General features: G+C 45.5%; 1 protein-coding gene across 26 annotated transcripts in view; it reads left to right on the top strand.

The window, feature by feature from the left end:
- Positions 1–3,017: 3,017 nt before the first annotated feature.
- Positions 3,018–19,948, top strand: part of RBFOX2 (RNA binding fox-1 homolog 2) — a 257,128-nt gene continuing 240,197 nt past the window's right edge. For 12 of the 26 annotated variants that reach the window (XR_013994025.1, XR_013994026.1, XM_081060025.1 and 9 more), the window contains exon 1: positions 3,018–3,306. Coding sequence is in view for 24 of the 26 variants with exons in the window: in XM_081060025.1 (XP_080916151.1) it covers positions 3,118–3,306 (189 nt within the window). In the remaining 2 variants the exon portion in view is untranslated. The remainder of the gene's footprint in view (positions 3,307–19,948) is intronic. The other 14 variants (XM_081060027.1, XM_081059994.1, XM_081059993.1 and 11 more) reach the window with 3 other exon arrangements.

Below are 19,948 nucleotides of genomic sequence, written 5' to 3' on the forward strand. Positions count from 1 at the left end.
ACAGGGTTCAATTTCCCTTTGTTCTGCCTGGTCATTCAAACATTCCTATACCACATTGCTCTATTTCTCAGGGAAATGTGTGCTACTTGACTAACAATAATTTGAGTCACAAGCAGCCCTGATACCAAATCTTATTTCTTGCTGGGTCGTGGAGCAGCCCAGGAAGGACCTAGAGTCATTTAAATTCTAGTATTTTGGCAAGGCAGGTAGGGAGGGGAGAAGAATTTTCAAGATACCAGCTTAATAAGTAAAAATTTCAGAAAACCAACCACTGATGTCCCTAGGTTAGACAAAAGAAGCCATTGTTGTTCCATAGGCCACCAAGAAACATCCTGATTTTTCTTCAGAGCTATGATGCGCATGCTTGGTTGCACAGGATTAAGCCCTATCTGCCCAGGGGGCACTGCCAACTGGAGACCCCTGCCTTAGGTTGGGACTAATTCAGCTCAAGTACAACCTTTCAGGCACTTGGACTTCCAACTTGATGGCCCAAATGGCAGTAGTAGAAGACGCCTGGGCTTCTCTTTCCAGCCCCATGAGCCCCTAACCAGTAGCTTAGTATCACTAAACAAATTAGGTGATAAATATTGACCACTTGTTAAGCAGTTCCACGCTGTGCTAAGTGCTTTATTTTGTCTCATTTAATCCTTAGAACAACACTGTAACTAGTATTGTCATCTTACAAACAAGGAATGTAAGGTTTAGTGAAAATAAATGACTTGCCTAATATAGTTTTGCACTAAGGGGTGACTTGGGGAGATTTGTCAGCCCATCTTAATCTCTAGCGGGACCCCCACCCCCCACTTTATGTAATTGAAAAAAAAACCCAGTAGTAGTGATAATGATATCCTTTGATCTTGATAAGAATATTTTTCTCGCTCACATTTAAGATGTGAATAAAATTATAATGGCAATAACAATAATAATAGCAAACATTTATTAAATGTTTATCATAGGCCAATCTGTTCGAAGTTCTTAATGTGTGATAATTCATTGAATCCTCACAAGAACCCTTTCAGGAAGGTAGTATTATTATCCTGATTTTCTGATGAAGAAACTAAGGCATAGACAGGCTAAGTAGCTTTCACAAGGCATCATGACTGGTTAAGTGGCAGAGCCAAAACGTGGCTATTTTTATTGAGCTAGGACACAGACTAGGTAAAAACAATGAGCTATGAAAACTCAGCTCCAAGACAAGTCCTTCAGTCTTCCCTTCCAACAGTCGGCAGGCCCCATACCCCTTCTATATAGAACTTCTTAAATGATCGCTGGTCCAACATCACATGGGTGGTAGATGGGAAAGCTTGGACTCAAACCTTGGTTGGTTTGATTCCAAAGCAAGGATCTTTACCATTGTACTGTTTCAGCGGGTTAAACCCAAGTCAAAGGACAACTCATAGACCCATCTGGAAATGACCTTAGAAATCATGTAACTCAGGGTTTCTCAATCTCAGCACTGTTGACATGTTGGGGTGGATAACTGTTGTGAGGACTGTCCTGTTCATCAAAGCATGGTGAACAACATCCCTGGTCTCTACCCACGAGATGCCAGTGGCACCCCTCAGTTGTAATGACCCAAAATGTCTCCAGACAGTTGACAAACGCCCTGGCGGAGAGGGGGGAAAGGACAGAATTGCCCCTGGTTGCCAACCGCTGATCTAAACCATCTCCCCATTTTACAAATGATGGTCAGGGGTCCAAAGAGATGAAGCTTGTTTGTAGAATCCAAGTCATTCATGCAACATAACTGTATCCCTGTAACGTACAGGTCACAATATGGAACCCAGAGAAAATAGATGCTCTTTTGGTCCTTACAGACTGGTAGGAGAAAGAAGCGGTTGCACGGCATCTCTAATTGCAGAAAGTTGAAATTAACAAAGTGTTACACGGGCAGCAAGGCGTAGAGAAAAGATGATCCGATGTCCTGAGAGCTGGATCTGCCACTTTTTAGCTTCAGGACTTAACGAAGCTTCACGTTCATCATCAATGTAAAGGAGTTCCTGGTATCTACTCTGCTCATACCATCGCTTCCAAACGGGTCTGTGAACGCATTGTGCAAACTGCACTGTGCAAGCTCTTACAAACATCAGGTGTTATTAAGACGATCAGGAATGTGATAATTATTATTATTAGAGTCAAAGCTTTTAGAATTGGGGAGAGCCATGTAGTGGTGATTTCATTCCTGCACCTTCCAAATCGAGATCCCCATTCTTCCGCGGGAGAGGGAGCAGGCAAAACGCCCCCTCCCACAGAGTGCCCCTTCCCGAGTCGGGAAGCCAGCCGGCCCTCGGGCCTCTCAAGCTCCGCCTGTCCTAGGCCATGGCCCCGCCCCTAAAGGAAACAGACTCCGCCCCCTCCGCGCTAGCTGGAAACCCAGCCGCACGGCGCCTCCAGGACAATCCCTCGCCGCTGGCGGAGACTCCCGAACTGTCCTGATCTCTCCCCGGCCTCCCTCGGGCGCCAGGAGAGGAGGCGGCGGAGATTGCCGAGGGGGGCTGGCCCCGCCCCTCGGCAGGCTCGGCCCCGCCCCCGCCCCGCCCTCCCCGCCCCACCCCCGCCCCAGCCTCCCGCGCGGGCTGGAGTCCCAGATCCCGGTCCCTCCCTCCTCCTTTCTCTCTCCCCGCCTTCCCGGTGCTGCCACAGTGGCGGGTCGGAGGATCCCGGCCAGTCAGCTCGTTCCGGCCTCGAGCCCCTCCTCCCCCCAAATAAACACCCCTCCCCGAGGCTCGGGAGCCCGGACCGCCCCCTTCCTCCCTCGGCCCGGCGTGTTGTGAGGGACGGTGCGAGGGAGCGGGCGCGGGCCGGCGGGCGAGCTCCGTGAGTGCGAGAGGCGGGGCGCGCGGCGGGCCAGGCCGTGGGCCGCGTGCGCGCGTGGGGGCGCGAGGCAGCGCCCGCCGCGACCCGCCAGCCGCCCCGCGCCGAGGACCCCGCGAGCCGGGACGCCGATCGCCGGTCGCCGAGGAGCGCCGGGGCCGCGCGCGCGCGCACGCACGCACGCACGCACGCGGGGGCGGGGCAGGCGCGCGCCCGCCTGTCGCGACTGTCGGGGCCGAGGCCCAGGGGGAGGTGGCCTGTCGCGGGGCGCCCGGCTCCCGGAGGCGAGGGGGGCGCGGGCGGATGGCGGAAGGCACCCAGCCGCAGCAGCCATCGCAGCTCGGGCCCGGCGCCGCCGCCCGGGGGATGAAGCGGGAGTCGGAGCTGGAGCTGCCGGCGCCCGGGGGGGGAGGAGACGGAGCCGAGCCCGGCCTGAGCAAGCGGCCGCGCACCGAGGAGGCGGCGGCCGACGGCGGCGGCGGCGGGATGCAGGTGAGCGCGCGGGGCGGGCGCCCGGTGACGGCGGGGGGCGGCGCGGGCTCGGCGCGTGGCCGGGGCGGGGGCCGGTCGGGGCCTGTGCGGGCGGGGCGGGGGGCGGGGGCGACGTGTATTGCGGGCAGAGGGGACACGCCGCGGGGGTGGGTTTCGGGGGGACTCGCACGCGGCCGAGAGGGTTCCACGTCTTCCACGCGCGTCCTCAGTTCCTCGGGGTGGGGGGAAAGCCGGGGGCCCCCGGGTCGGGGCTGCGTCGGGGACCAGGGCACGGTGGCGGGACAGCTCCCGAGGGGGAGCACCTTCTGGCCGCCGGGGACCCACGCCGCGATGGGGTCGGGGAGTGGCCCAGAATAAAAGAGGGATCAAAAGCCAGAAAACTCCTCGAGAGCCCAGAGGGGATGTGGCTTCGATGGCGGGTTAAATCAGTTCCACGAGGAATGCGAGAAGCACACGCGTCTGGGAGTCTTGCGGGGACCCCGTGGTGCTCCGTCGCGTGAACTTTGTGGACCGTGCGAATGGGTCTGAAGGGAGACGCAGGGCATGTGTCCCTCCCGGACGGTGCCCGTCGCGTCTCCCACAGCGGGGGCTGCGACCAGCCCGTTCGTGTCTCGGGTGGGAAAGAGCTCGGATGGGGCTGTCAGCAGACTGGCTTCTGAGTGTGGGCTCCAGGAGGAGCTGATTGATTTGGGGAAGGAACGGGACATGGAGTATGATGGCAGTGGGCTTTGTAATTTGAGGACGAATGTGCAACCTTCACAAGCTTTAGTTTTAGGATTTCGTCTTTGTTCAGAAAATACTTGCTATGAAATGGTGGTGGTGGTGGTGGGGGCTCATCTACCAGCAGTTATTTATTCATCTGCCTGATTCTCTTAGGATCATAGAATGTTAGAAGGGACCAGCGACGTCATCTTTTCCGGGAGGTTCTAAACCTGGACAGACTTGCGAGACTTATGCAAAATAGTTTACTTGCACTTTTTAGGGGTGGGGGGGATGTCAATAGTTTCCTTTTTCTTTTTTTTGGATCGGATTCAAGTCCCCAAATGTTTTAACCATCTCATGTTATAGGTGGGGACTCAAAAGTCAAGAGGAGATTGGTGACTCGCCTAAGGCCACCCAGTTAACCTGGTAGTAAAACTAGAACGGGAAGCCTAGTCTTCTAATTCCTATTCCCGTGCTCTCTCCATTACACCACTCTTGGAAATCTCTGCAGTGCTAAAAGACTTCCTGTGCTCTGCTCCTGCTTTTCAAGGCTCTGCCTGACTTCCTGTGTTACAGACCGAGCTGTATTTAAGCCTGGCGTGTTTACTGTGCGCTTCTTGGTCTCCTTTGCAGAGGCCACTCTTAACTTCTGTTGACTTGGGTACAGTGATCCTCTTGGTGTTTATTTTTGAATTCTTTTGTTTTGTTTGCCTGCTTTTGTTCTCCTTTAGAACTCTTTCAAGCAGAGGGATTGTGAGAAGTGAAAGCTCAGGGCCATGGGAAAAATATAGATAAAGGAATATGGGGAGACTTCAGGTGAGGTGGGTTAGTACTGGATGGTAAGGAGGGAAGACGGGATGAGTACTTGGTGTGTGCATGTATCTGTGTCTGTCTGGATTCATTTATTGTTTCTGGCAATCATAGTTAACAGCGAGACTCTTCCCTTTCCCCCACCTTTCCTCCTGGGGCCCATTTTCTGCTGGTTGCCTTCAAATTGGCTAAGGACAGTAATATTTGGAAGTGGAACCATGTATAGGGACTCCGGGGTATGCAGAGGAAAGAGTGGATTAGGTCCTTTGGGTACAGATGGGCGACTTAGAAGTATCCCACAGAGAATGGTTTTTGCACTCTGTGTATTTATGGATCTTTATTTATTTCTCACTTTATGCATTCTCATTGTTGTATTTCCAACATACCATGTCACACAGGTATTCATATCATCATTGATTTAGTCCCCTGCCTTCAACTAACTGTATGGTTCTGGGAAAATCCCTTCTTTTGTGGCATCTATTTCCTTAGTTGTAAAATGAAGTAGTTGTACACGATGATTTCTAAGTTACCTTCTAAAAAAATATGTCAAGTTCCCTGACCTTAAAGTATTTGGTGCTTACAATCTAGGTAGGGAGACAAAATGAGTGAAAAGTTGTAAAAAGTGTATATATGTGTGTATATATATATATATATATATATATATATGATTTTTTTTGTAAGTTCAGAGAAATAGGAGTGGAGATACCACAGGGGAGATGCATGCCAAAAGGCATTGCATGGTTTAGAGGATTTGTGCCACTCAGTCCACAAGACGGAGATGGTCATTCCTGCTGAAATGGTCAAGGAAGGCTTTCTGGGGAGCTTAAAATTCGAGGTATAATTGAAGGTAACACCAGATGATTCACACCAGTCAGACCCTCTTGTCTCCTTTATATCAATGCTTGTTCATGCATCATGTGTATTGTCCCTTAATTGTTTTGTTATTCTTGTTTCCCTGGTGAGACTAAGCTTCTAGGAGACAGGAACTGTACTTCTTTGTATTAATAATACCAAACAGTTTTGGGTACGTTGTAAGTGCGCAGTGCTGGTTAAGTTGAAGTTAAAATTTACCTTTTTTACAAATAATTATGGGATAGAGAAAAATCATGAAATTTAAGGGGGAGTGTACCTTCATGAACATCCTCAATCTTTTGAGTGTCAAAGGATTAATCCCTTTTTTACAGAAGAAAGTAATTTACCGGGATTGATTTCCCAAGGCTGCTTATAAAATGGAGCCTCACCTCTAAGTTGTGGACTTCAAAGCTAAACCCTGTTGAGACACAGCCACTGAGCTTTTGGAGTAAATCAGTACTTCCCAAAGTGGACCATAGGGGAACCCAAGAGAGTCTGTGGTACTTACGTTAAAGTCCTTAGGCTCACAAGGAACCCTAAGGGAGAGAGCGTAGGTCCTTTTAAGGACAGGATCTAGAAGCTTTATGTGGATGGAGGAGTCAGTACAAGCCTGGAAATAGTATAGAAATAGATAACCCTGAACCATGGAGTAGGAGGGAACAGATAAATTCAACTTGAAAACTGGAATAGGGTTTGAGAAATGCAGTTGTTCAAGAGGGTACTTGGCAATGTTGTACTCTAACCCAGTGGAAGGTTAAATGAGTCACATGTATACATATTAGAGGTTCATTTCACTTTAAGCAAGTCTGATATGTATGGAAATTGGACTTTCTAAAACATAGTGGGGAATGAATTCTTTTGGTCAACTTTTCTAGAGAATAAAAACAATTTAACAAAAGTTCAGTTTTTGTGCAACTTTCCGGGAACTTGGCTGCTGTGTAAGGCAAGATGCACCGTAATTATTACTTATAGCTTTCAGCAAAATTCTGGATGGCAGTGAAATGTTGGTATGTGATCAGTATGTGGTCGACTAACTGCCTCGAACCATAGACTCCTAACTCCCGTTTAGCTAAGTGGGTTCAGCAGTTGTTCATATTAGTCGTTGATTTTAGTAGAAGAAAGACTTTCTACCTGGTCTCAGGGAAGGAGCTCCAGGTAGCCTTTAATTGCTATGTGGGTGCTGTGTTTCCTGAAATAGTTTATCTTCCCTGGTCCTGGGAGTCTTTCCTCCGAGGTGGGTGTCTCTTTGGACTCTCGTTTGGTATTTGGTGCTGAAACTGAACATGGTGCTACCATTTGAGTAGAGTTATACAAGTAAAGTGCTTTCCTTCCAAGTAATAATCATAAACAGTATTTCACTAACATTGTTGAATTTTTTATTTCTACTGTCTTAGTCTGCTCGGGCTGCCATAACGAAGTACTAGAGACTAGGTGGCTTAAACATCAGGAATTTATTTCTCACAGTCCTGGAGGCTGCAAGTCCAGGATGAAAGTGCTGGCAGATGCATTGTCTGGTGAGGGCTGTTTTCCTGGCTTGTAGGCAGCTGTCTTCTCGCTGTGTGCTCTCATGGCCTTTCCTGGGTGCATATTCCTGGAGAGGGAGGAGGAGGACGAAGAGCAGGAGGAGGAGGAGGAGGAGGAGGAGGAGGAGGAGGAGAGAAGGGAGGGAGGGAGGGAGGGAGGGATGGAGGGAGAGAGGGAGAGAGAGAGAGAGAGAGAGAGAGAGAGAGAGAGAAGTCTTCTTAAAAGGGCACTAACCCCATCACAAGGGGCCTATCCTTATGACCTAATCTCACCCTAATTACCTCCAAAGGCCCCACCACCAAATGCCATCACATAAGGGCTGGGGCTTCAATACATTAATCCTGGGGTGACACAGACATCCAGCCCATAATACTGCCGGATGCAGAAACAGACGCAGTGACATAAAAAGGACCAATTTTTTTCAAGCTTCACAAGGAAGACTGTGACTGTAAAACTGAGAATATCTTTGAGAAGGAGCGATTCAGATCTGAATTCAAAGTAGAATTATTCTTCAGGGTGATTCCAGAAATTAGCCTGAGTTGAATTCGTTTCCCAACTCCGTCTCCCATTTTCTAGCCCCCTTGTCATTTTCTCTATCACACTGACATGCGAACACAACAGAAGCTAACTAGAGATTTAACTTTCATTTGGTAGAAAGCAGACTAGTGCAGACAGGCTTCAGCACCACAGGACTAGAGAAAGAGCTCACTATACTACGTAGCATAAGCAAGAATGTTGCTAGTGACTTACTGGTTTGACATCTTTCAGGCCATCAGTTTGACGTCAGGCTTTACTTGTAGAAACAATAAAGATGGTCATTTCAGTGAGTAGAGTTGTTTGAATTTTTGTTGCTATGCATTTGTAACAGATAGTAAATGTCTTTATTCTGGGGCAGGTGTGCACTTCCTCCCAGGATAGGGAAGAGCAGCAGCAATGATGGGAAGGAAATGGCCCTAATTGGAGCCTGAGCAAACAGATGCAGCGAGGGTTGACAAGTGCATTTGGTGTTTTAGGTGGCCTCTAGGAGTATTGAGTTTCTTATTCTTCTCCCCTCCAGCCCCAATACACGCAGGCAGCTTACATGGCTAAGGTTTCATTATCTAATCCATCATAGATCAGCTTGAATAAACCCATTGGCTGGCGCTGATCTAGTTAGGAGGGTAATGCAAAGCTGGTTGAGCCAGGATTGGGGCAAATCGGATCAGAACTGCCCAGTGAATCCTGGACATATTTCTGTAATTTGGGTGGGGAAAGTAGTTTGGGCAATTGAGAGAGAGAGAGGGAGAGAGGAAGAGAGGGAGAGAGGAAGAGATGGAGAGAGGGGGAGAGGGGGGGAGGGGGAGAGGGAGAGAGAGAGAGAGAGAGAGAGAGAGAGGGAGAGAGGGAGAGAGGGAGAGAGGGAGAGAGGAAGAGAGAGAGAGAGGGGGAGAGGGGGAGAGGGGGGAGGGGGAGAGGGGGAGAGAGAGAGAGAGAGAGAGAGAGAGAGAGAGAGAGAGAGAGAGAGAGAGAAAAGCCAGCCACGAATTTTTTCAAAACGTCGTCTTAGGGACTCTGAGGGGAAAGTGTATGGAGGACTTGATATATGTTTTTGGAGTAGAGCCAAGTTGCTCTGATTATTTGAAGTCTGAACATTTTTTGGTCACTAATGCTCAGGAATGACCTTTTTAGGTAGCATTTGGAGATTGCAGTTGTGATCATTCAATTGTGACTTCTCTGCGTGACCCCTTAATCCGAGACAGTGTGATGTGGGTCCCCTCTCAATTTTTAAAGAGGGAGATATTGTTATTGTTAGCAACGTACTATATAATTATATCTGTTACCCATATAGACTTGAGGTTTGTTACAGTGAAAGAAACACTGTTTCAGATTTCTCCTATTTGGGTTTGAATACTGGCTCCTCCACTTGCCAACTGAATGACCTTTGACAAGATATTTAGCATCTGAACTCCTGTTTACATATCTGTGAACTGCGAGAATTAATACGTACACTAATGAGCAGCTATAAAGAGTAACCACGATTATTTAAAGTGCCTGTCATGGAACCCAGCAGGAAGTCTTTATTTCTTGCCTCCCTCATAACCTGCTCTGGAGCAGCACTCGGTGAGTTCCTGCTCAGGGCTTGATCAGCGTGGCGCGGGTAACGCACTGCCCACTGATGAAGTGCCTGAGTTGGGAACCACTAGAGAGGTGTGCTAAACTGGGAAACCTAATTGGCTGCTGCTCCGGGTGGAAGAGGGAAATGGATCTGGCCATTGTGGTCTCTCTGGTTAGAGGAAGACGGGACATTTACTTCTTTGCTGAGGACTGAAAGGAGGACTGAAGTATCCCAGAGCCTGAATCAGGTGTGTGGACATTTCATGGAACCTCTGGAATCTTTACTGGGAGTGGGGCTGACAGATGCCCTGGCTGTTTTGATGGCACACGGACGCAAGAGCAGTGAAAATGTCATGTGTTTCCAATTTTGTACGGTTTGTTAAATATGTTGCATCAAATAGTAGATGGCACTTTTTGTTCTCATTTTGGTGTGTGGAAATTGAGCTGGGATGCCTTTGTCTCTTGTGGTCTCTTTCCAGTCTTTTTAAACCCACCCTCCAGACTAACAGTCATCCATCACAAAGAGCGTAAAATCATTTGGTAGCTTGTCTTTGACTTCAGGATCAAGTCCAGTGTCTCGTTGGGCCTACCACGTCCTCCTGGCCTGACTTCTCCTGCCTTTCTAGCCTCATCTCTTTCTACTCTTCACGTCCAAGTACCCCGTTCAGGGGCTTGGAGTTTCTTGAGCACACTGCCACCCTTGCTAATACATTCCTCTTCTTTCTGTTCCTCCTGAAATTCCTGCCTCCTGTCTCTCTCTCATTTGTAAGCTCAATGTTCAAGAATCAGTTGGGATATTGATTTCTCCTGGAAACCTTTTGAATCTGCTCCCATCCCTCCCACATTCCTGCTGGTTTCCAAAACATAATGTCCATAGTTCTGTCTTAGGACTTTTTCGATTAACATTTGTTTAAATGTCTGCCCTTCCACCCCGACCCAGACTGTGAGGTCATAGGGTCCTTTGGGGTCCCTAGGATTCAGCACTGTTCTTGGGGCCTGCTCCTCAGTTGGGGCCTGCAGATGGCTTTAATTGTTTCTCCAGATTTTCCCTGGGGGGTCTGGCCCTTGGTCTGCTTTCCAGCTCAAGTGAAGACTGGGTGTTAAGGGATTTGTGAATGGTACCTTTTTTTTCATTGATACTGGGTTAAAGGTGAGGGAGGGAGTCTTTGAAAACAGAAGCTGGGGTGGAATTTAACTGCTGAATGTGCTGGGTGGGCATGGCAACCTGATGTTTCGTTTCCTGTGCTCAGATATTAATTGAATGCATGTGTTGTATGTGTAAAAAGTGCCTTTGTGACGGTGTGGTTAAGGAAAATAGAGGAACCACACAAGTAAGGGGCAGTTAGAGCCAACCTGTTCCAGCTCATTGAAGCAGTCAGTCCGTTGATGTGCTTTCTACAGTGCTGCTGGGAGATTGTGGAGTGTTGCAGTTGGATGTATTACCACCATTTGGGCCTGAGCCCATTTGATCAACTATGGACCTTAAACTTTCCCTTCTCAAGCAATGAATTTCATAAGCTGTTATAGCTTGTTTTTATGGATGCAGGAAAAATTCCATATTGAGACACCTCACAAAATACATGCTCTTTTTCAGATTACTCATTGGATATGCTGAAAATAAGGAAGCTTGATACAGTTCCTTTAAATCTCAGCTTTGGAGATAGAGTCATAAAAGAATTTTGCAGGAATCGTCTCTCACTGGCTCTTGTTCTCCCCACCTCCTTCCCTTTCAGCTTCTGATTTGTATTCTTGTGTAATGCTTACCTGTTCTCCAAGCTGGAGACTGCGCTGGCTGCTCAAGTGGGGGTCCCTTTCAAAGGTGGAGGTGAACGGGTGTACTTTGTAGTGCCCCTGGCTTTTTGGAGTCTGAATGAATAAAGCAGATTCTGAGAAGGGAACGAAAGAGAGAGCAACCAGTAATATGATTTCCTTCTGATGTGTCCTGCACGTACGTGGCATCTAGAAATTTTAGCTGAGGATTCAAGGCACAGGACACGTGATAAATACCACTTAGGAAGTAGATGACAATTTTGAATTGCCAAATGATAATGGTTCAGTAACTGCTTAAAAACCCATTTTTCCAAGGGTGGAAACTGAGCCTTTGAAGTTTAGACTTCCCCATGGGTGTGTTCAACCATAATACTTGGGTTTTTTTTAGGGACCTGAGTCCCCAGACAGTATCCTGGTATGTGGGATTTTTCCCATGTAGAGGCTGGTTCCTTGGTTTCTCCTTTGCTGAAGAAAAGAGATTTTGCACTGAGGATTGGATGTTTTATTCCAGGCATGTGGCTTTTCAGGAGGCATACTGTTTATTTTTCTTCTTGGCCACATCGATTTCGTCGGATCCTAATTGGGAGTATGACAAGCAAAGCATGCTTTACTGGGAGGGATGGGCCGGGGTAGCTGTGGGACTCTCAGCTCTGGATTTTGGGGTGGGGGCAGAAGCGACAGTGGTCGAACCAGTGTGGGGGTGCTGTGGGATTTGAATGTGGGCTTCAGCTACTGCTTGAGTTGGAACACTTGGAACATAGGCTCATGGGAAATTCTTCCAGTTGCTTTATTTTGAGCCGCTTTTTCCTCTGCAAATTGGCAGCTGTTTGGAGGAGTGGGTGTTGTTTGCTGTGAGCCAGAATGATTTCCAAAGCAGACCTATATGGATTTCATTTAGGGATTTATTTCTGGGGTGTGTGGCTTGTCCTGAGTCAAGAGGACTCCCATTTTCCTGGAAGTTGGTGGGCTTCTATGATCCTGCTCTATTTTTCTTGGACTGTTAGGCAAGTAGAAAAGCAGCTGCATAGTTAGCATGGAGCTTAGTTTCATAGGTCATCCTGTCTTGGGGATTTTTATAGTCACGTTTACAGCCTTAAGTTGTCCTTTTGTTATTATTATTATTATTATTATTATTATTATTTTTTTTTTTTCTCTTCTGCAGTTCAGTGCTCCACAGAAATTCTGAGGAGAGTGGGCAATAATTTTGGATAGAAGCAGGAATTGTTTAGCTCCTTCCTTCACTTTCTTACTCAGTCCCCCCCACCTCTCCACACTTCAGCCCTGTGCAAAAGAATCCTCTAATCAGGCTGGCTTGTCCCCTAATCAGTCTGAACATGTATGTGGCTTTGACAGCTTTCACCTGTTATTTCTTGGTTTCTAGGGGGTAAGGGAGTAAGAGTGTGTGATTTCAAAGCAAGAACTGGCAGCATGAGAAGATGTTTTGTGGTGGCTCTCAGCGCCCACAAAGCTGAGCTCATTGGTTTGCACCTCATACAAGCTTCCAGGGACACGGTCACTGTCCGAGGCTGGCACAGTGGGTCTGAGCACTTTGTGGAACTTCAGGAAGTCCCCACAATGGCTGCCTCTCACAGGGCGAGCTTTGGCAAAGCTCACGGGGAGTTGGTAGTGCTTGTTTTGAAAGTAGAACTCTGGTCTTACGCTGTACATCTCTGAGAGAGGCGGAGACGGACTGGTCAGAGGATGGAGAACAGTGCTATCCAGCTGTCACGGATGTGGTCCATTGCATGGGTCTGTGTTTGCTCCTCACATACAGATTTTACTGCACGTTTTGTATGTTGTATTCATAATTTGACTCATGCCTTTTACTAAGCTGATTTGGCTAATTCAGATATCACCGTGGACTTTGAAGTGATGCCGGTCGTATTTAAAAGGCCTGTGTTGGGGCTTAGAGGTTAATATTTCTGTTGGCTACCTCCTCTCCATCCCCAGCTGCTGTTCATTATGCATTATAGGCACGTGTTTTGTCCCCTTACTTTCTGTTATAGGTCTTTAGCTGCTTGTCATACTAAGTAGATTTTTTTTTTTTTTTTTTGCTGCAACATTTTGGCTTTGAACTGGTTGTTTTACAATATTGAAATTAAGTTGGTTAATGATGGCATGTTATGAAGCCTTTCAGAAAAGTGCCTTATCAGATCAGGCACGATTAGTGATTTTTGTCAGCTGTATAAAAATGCTGTGATTAACAGCCTCATGTATCTGTGTATGTGTACAGTTTCCCTTTATGCTTGCTTTGTGTTTCTCTCTCTCTCGGAGTAGTTTGCGGTAGGTGGGAGCTACCCTGCAGGTTCTGCCTTTTATCCCAGGAAACCTGTTTCAAGAAGCCTTTAAATTTGATTTTCATGAGCTCGGTGAAGGGATCATTTACCCTTTCTGGATATTTGCCATACCAGAATTATTTTCTGCAGTGTTAGTTTTAAGCAAATAGTAAATACTTGTTTTGCTTAGCAGTATCCTGGAGTTCAAAGAAACCTGAAAAATTTGACTGGTTTAGTATTCTGTTTTAAGCAAGGAAACAATCTGATTCAGGGTATCCCAACCTGTTTTCCATTGATTGTTCTTTGAGAAATGATAATAGGTATTATTCTGGAAAAAAAATCAAGTAACTGTGGAAATTAAATAAAATTTTCTTAACTATTATTGCATTTTGCTTTTCATAAGCAGATGTGCCTTTAAATTTATAAAAATGTATTTAGTGAAGCATCTTCCTTACATCCCTGTTCCCTATCTGCCCTGTACCCATTCTCGGAACAAGTAACATTGTTGTTAGTTTCTTATGTTACATTTCCCCCTCTTTTTATACACAAACAGTAGCTACTCACCTCTTTCTCTTGCACCTTTTTTTCATTCGGGATATCTCGGGATATCAGACATTAATTTTTTAAAAAATGTAACACGGTCTGTTACTGTTTTCTTTAGTGGTTTCTGTTCTTTTGTATCATACTTAGGAAAGCTTTTCCTACTCCAAAGTTACAAAAAAATGAATGGGCTTGCAGACAGGCAGCCGAGTTGGAGGCCCCAGCTTTATTGCTTTGTAGCTGTGTGACCTGGGTTAAGTTACCTAATCTTTCTAAGCCTCAGCTTCTTCCCTTGTAAAACTAATTATAGGGTTAGTGTAAGAATGAAAAGAGATGATGTATGTAATGTCCTTAATTCAGGGCCTGACACATAGTAGGTGTTCAATATATAATAACCATTTTTAATTATTACTACCCAGCCTGATATTTTTGTACCCCAGTGTCTTTTGAATTCCTTAAGGCTGGAACAGTCTCTTAATCTTTGTATCCTTAGCTCCTTTAGTGTCAGGGATATATGATAATAGGGAACTCAGTGAATGTTGAAAAAAATAAATCAACCTTTATATAAATATTTTAAAAATTTCTCCTTAATAATTTTTGTTGCTTTTTCTGTAATCGCCATCTCTGGATTTGAAGCACGGTGACTAAAGTTGCACATAATACTCAATTCTTAGATTTAGATTACATTTTACAGTTTACAGAGTGCTTTGACACAGGTCTTTATTCACTACAACAACCCGGAAAGATAGTTGATTCTTCAGATGGTGAAAATACACCTTTCTAAGCCTCCTGACCAGGAAGTGGCAAAGCTGATGCTTTACCTATATCTTGTCTCTTTAGCCAGTGCCTTTTCCTCCTCAGACAAGGGGTGTGATACGTGAGGAATGGAGCAAATATGTACTTTCTTGTCTTTGCATGACAAATATTTAACATTGGAGACATTTTTACCCATTACCTGAAAGCTGATTCATGTAGAACTTGATGTCAATACTGGGCCCCAGTTTCATTCTTCAATAATTTAGATATAGCCAATGTTTTGAATTGGGATTTTGCTAAAATTTATCGTGTACTTGAATGTGCTAAGCATTGTATTAGGAACTTTAGGTGTTTCTCCCCCTTTCCTGTAGTTCATATTCAGGGGAATTTAAATGAGAGAATTGTACGAGTAGATATGGTGGGTTTTTTTTTTTTTTTTGCCTCAAAGTTATTCCATCTCTGATTTTATTATTGATCAAATAATAGATCAACATTAGATAAATCAATGGATTCATAAATGGTGGGTAGTATGAAATCATAAGAGCTGAAGTCATCTAGAAGTTACCTGGACCAGCTCTCTGCTTCAGTTAGTTAAAGTAGATGATATTCTCATTTTTATGGCTCAGACAGAGTATCTGAGAGCAAGCAATAAGCTCAAACTTTTGGCTTTAGGGCTGAATAGAATCTTTCATTTCTTAGTCTTTTCTATTCTGGTGTGATTTCTCTGAGAGTTTCTTATATGGAGTTTTTTTCCCTTTTCTTTTACATTTATTTTTAAAGCATATGATACATTCACACGGTTAGTGATTCAAAATATGCAAAAGATTGAAGAGTAAAAAATTCCCTGCCTTCTGCCGGTACCTGGTGTCTCTCCTTGGAGGCAATCAGTATGGTTAATTATTTGGGTGTTAGTATAGTATACATACTATTCTGTACTTTGCTTTGCTTTTCTCTGTATTTGGAGATTACTTTATATCAGATTGTAGTGTTTTTTCTTTATTTGCTAGGTTTCTGGAATTAGGATTATTCTGTGCTGGCCTACTGAAATGACTAGACCCGAAGGTCTCTGGTAAGGATGACATAATACAGGATCTCATAAAGTATGAGTCTGCTTTTCTGTTTTAGAAACATGGGCTCACAGGATGGGAGACCTGATTTGCATGTCTATTCCGTCATATGAGTACCTTACACATTCCTGATTGGTGATACCTTTTAAAGATGTCTGAGTCAATGATAGGCTTCCTCAGCTCTCCACCTGCCCCAGTCAGCTGCTCCTGGGCCTGTCTTTTTGCCCTAGGAGGGCTCATTTTGGGTCAGATGTCCTGTTTGTCATTCGTAGAGTTAGTAGTGATACTCAGGATCTGCCTTGAGTCCTTGTACGTAGAATCTAACTGCAGTGTGATTTTATTCAGTATGACGTCTTTTATACCAGACATATCCAAAATGCCCAGGTTGATCCTGACTGAAGGTTCGCTGATGTTAGGACGCTGTGCAGCGAGCCAAGTTTGGTGTTGGATGGTGAGAAAGGAAGATTTAGTTCCTCTCGGTGTGTGCGTCTCAGCAGCCATAATTGCCGTTGGTATCACTTAGCCTCTATATTTGTGGAAAGTGCCAGGACTGAGTGAGTGCTTTCCATCCCTGGGGTATTTCTGCCACTGAAACTTGATGTGGTTCAACAAACAGGGAATACTTTTCTTTTGTTTACTGGACAGTAGTGGATTCTGATTCCGGCATGGAATTAAGGATTTCAGGGTGAGGCTTGACTGTAGCTCAGTTATCCTCACTAGACTCCTGCAGTTAAAGATACGAAATAAAACTGTGCTTCTCGGAGTTGGCTTCTGCGGTGGATGTTTGTCTGACAAGGACATTATGGAGGAGGCAGCATTCCAGCGGTTAGGGGAACACGGCCGGTGGGACGGGAGTCACACTCCAGGTCAGCGCTGACCTCCATTGTCTGCTGACGCTAATCTCACCATACGATCTTTGTGGTCCCAAGGCTTCATGGGTGAGTGAGTTAGGCCTGCTGGACCTCTCTGGTCCCGAGCAGGGAATGGAAGCAGGCAGGGCACCAGATGCTGTGCTGTTTCCCCTATTGCTTCTCCCTTCACACCCGGTGTAAGGTTTCCAGGCATTTGTGCAACCTGATAGCAGAAAGCGCCTGTCTTAGCAGTTGAGAGATGGGTTGGCAGGTGGTTCAAATTACTCCATCTTCCTGATAAGAGCCACTGATCCAGGCTGCTGGCTGCTGGGGGTGGGAGCTGCACTGCCAGTGCCCCTACCCAGCAGGAATGACGGTGTGGGTCCCTGGTGTGTCAGGGCTCCCAGAAGCTACCCAGGGCAGAGAGAGCAGCCCGGCCAGCATCTCGAGGGAAGCAGCACAATGTGAGAAGCAGATCTTGTCTTAGAGGAGATGGGTTTTAGGACAGGGTAGCACACGGAAGCAGAAGGAGCACCAACATTGAGAATAAGTGCAAACCCAAGAAATAGAAATGAGACTTTCTTCCTGCACCTCTTAACCCCAAACCCAGTTGAAGAATTTATCGAGTCGGGTAGTGCCAGGCACAGTGATGGCTAGGACGGGAGTCTGCAGTGCGGAAGTGACGTGGACACGGGTCGTTTTACCACCGTGTGATAGTTGCTGTGATGGACGGATGCACAGAGCCCACGTGTGGCCAAGCCTAGTGCTTTAGGAACACACGCTCCACGTGCCACTCGACCACACCAGCACCACACTGCGCTCAGATACTGGGTAGGCGGACCCATTCTGGTATCAGACCGCGGGGGTGTTTCCCTGTCACTTCCGGACAGGGATTCCCATTCTGTCCCGATACCTGCTTAGCTGTGTCCTCTGAGCAAGTTGCTTGCCTCCTCTGTGCTTTGCTTTTTCACTTGTAAAGTGGGGATAATAGTTTCTATCTCATAAGGTTGTTGTATTAAATGCTCTAATATAGGAAATATAACGTGCCTGGAAATTTGTTACAGCAGCAGGCAGGAGCCCCAGAGCCCACGGCGAACATGCTAACGGGTGGGGCTGCAGAGTTCAGTATTAATCTTATTCACGGAGAGATTTTTTAGTGTTAATATGCCAGGGAGTGTACAGAAACAAATCAATGACATGTTAACCAATTCTGCAGTTGTGCACAATACACAATGAGAGTCAAATTTTTGGAAACTTGTGTATAAAAGCAATATTACTGTGAGAAGCTTCAGTATCCCATGGCAGTTTCAGAGAAGTCTTGCTGCTCCTCTGGGAGTTACATTAGAGGCCCTTCAGTTTTCTTGACATTTTGAAGTTAGGCCATATACCTTACTTTAAGGTAGGATAGTACTTACCTATTTCAGACAGGTATGAATCTTTACTGATTTTTTTAAAACCTCTAGAAAAACCATTTTAGATCAAAATTTATCCATCCGTCCACCCTTTCTTCCTTCCCTCTCTCCCTCTCTGAAAGGGAAAAAATGCTAATATTTAAATCACTGTCATTGTTCTTTATATTAAAAGTAAACCTTTCATTGTGCAAAAGCCCTTACCCTTTTGCTTGGTCATTCACTCTTTCAGCAACGTTTGAATGCTGTGGCATATAGACCCTGGGGTTACAGAGTTAAAGGAGCATTCTTATGGAACCTCTGGGGAAGTTTCTGGAACAACTATACATTAGAACAAAAAATTCATAACGCAATGTATTGATAAGGCTTTAGGTAGCAAAATAAATACTGATATTGCTGGAGGGGTAAAAAGTTGCATAACCTCCATGAAGGGAGCTATTTAGCAACATCTGTTAAAATGTAAAATGCAAATCCTTTGACTCAGCAGTCTCATCTCTAGGAATTTGTCCTACAGATCCTCTTGCATCTGTGTGTAAGAATAAACATTACAGCTTTATTTGAAATAGCAAAAGACTGAAAAACCAAAAAAGTATTCTTTTTTTTTTATTATTAAGATTTTTATTGGGGAAGGGGAACAGGACTTTATTGGGGAACAGTGTGTACTTCCAGGACTTTTTTCCAAGTCAAGTTGTCCTTTCATTCTTAGTTGTGGAGGATGCCGTTCAGCTTCAAGTTATTGTCCTTTCAGTCTTAGTTGTGGAGGGCGCAGCTCAGTTCCAGGTCCAGTTGCCGTTGCTAGTTGCAGGGGGCACAGCCCACCATCCCCTGCAGGTGTTGAATCGGCAACTTCGTGGTTGAGCAGACGTGCTCCAACCAACTGAGGCATCCGGGAGGCAGCTCAGCTCAAGGTGCCGTGTTCAATCTGAGTTGCAGGGGGCGCTGCCCACCATCCCTTGGGGGACTTGAGGAATTGAAATGGCAACCTTGTGGTTGAGAGCTCTCTGTCCCATGTGGGAATCGAACCGGCAGCCTTCGGAGTCAGGAGCACGGAGCTCCAACCACCTGAGCCACTGGGCCGGCCCCCCAAAAACTCTTTGACAGGAATTTTGTGAACTAAAATAAGTTACATTTATAAAATGGAATACCACGCAGCCACTAAAAAGAATTAGACAGCTCTATATGAAAGGACATAGATGATTCTAAAATATATCAAGTGCAAAAAGTCAACATGCAGAAAAGCATATAGTTTACTACTGTTTGTCTAATAAAAAAAGTATATATCCATATGCACGTAGACTGCGAGGAAACACGAGACTAACAGTGGTGCCTCTGGGTCTAGGTATGGAGTGACAAGAATTAGGGGTACAGGTGAAGACTTAATTTTCAGGTATACCTTTTATGCCTTTTGAGTTTTGTAGTACATGCATGTATTGTAAAAATAAAGTAATTTATTAAAATTACATGGGGATAAGTACAGGAGTTATTGTACTGATGATCTTTGAACTTGATAATTTTCATAAAATAATGAATAAAGTTATGTGTTGGAGAAAAAGTGTGCCAATTCTGCTTACCACAAAGAAAAAATGGTGCTAGTGGTGGCATAGGTTATTTTAATTTTGTCTGTCACATCGTTCATTGGTAGACAGGGTGTTTCAGTGCTTATATTTATTATTAACTATGTCTTATTATATTTATTATTAACGGTCTTACTCATTAAAGAAAAATCCTCTGATTGTAATGAAAATGCTGATACAAAGGGGTGGTTAAAAATGGAGGTAATGTTGAATATGTGTACGGGACGAATGATTCAACAGCAAAATTATTAAGGATCAAGTGCAAATCATAAAGTGAGTTGAGAAGAAATAAAACAAGTGAGAACCACTACCATAAGCCTCTGCGGGTTTCTTAAGAAATACTCCCTCACTACATGTGCACTCATGGGTTAGTTGGGATTTTTTTCATTGGAATTTTATGAACCAGTGGACTTAGGT

The sequence above is a fragment of the Rhinolophus hipposideros genome, assembly GCF_964194185.1.
Source record: "Rhinolophus hipposideros genome assembly, chromosome: 9".
Classification (NCBI taxonomy): domain Eukaryota; kingdom Metazoa; phylum Chordata; class Mammalia; order Chiroptera; family Rhinolophidae; genus Rhinolophus; species Rhinolophus hipposideros.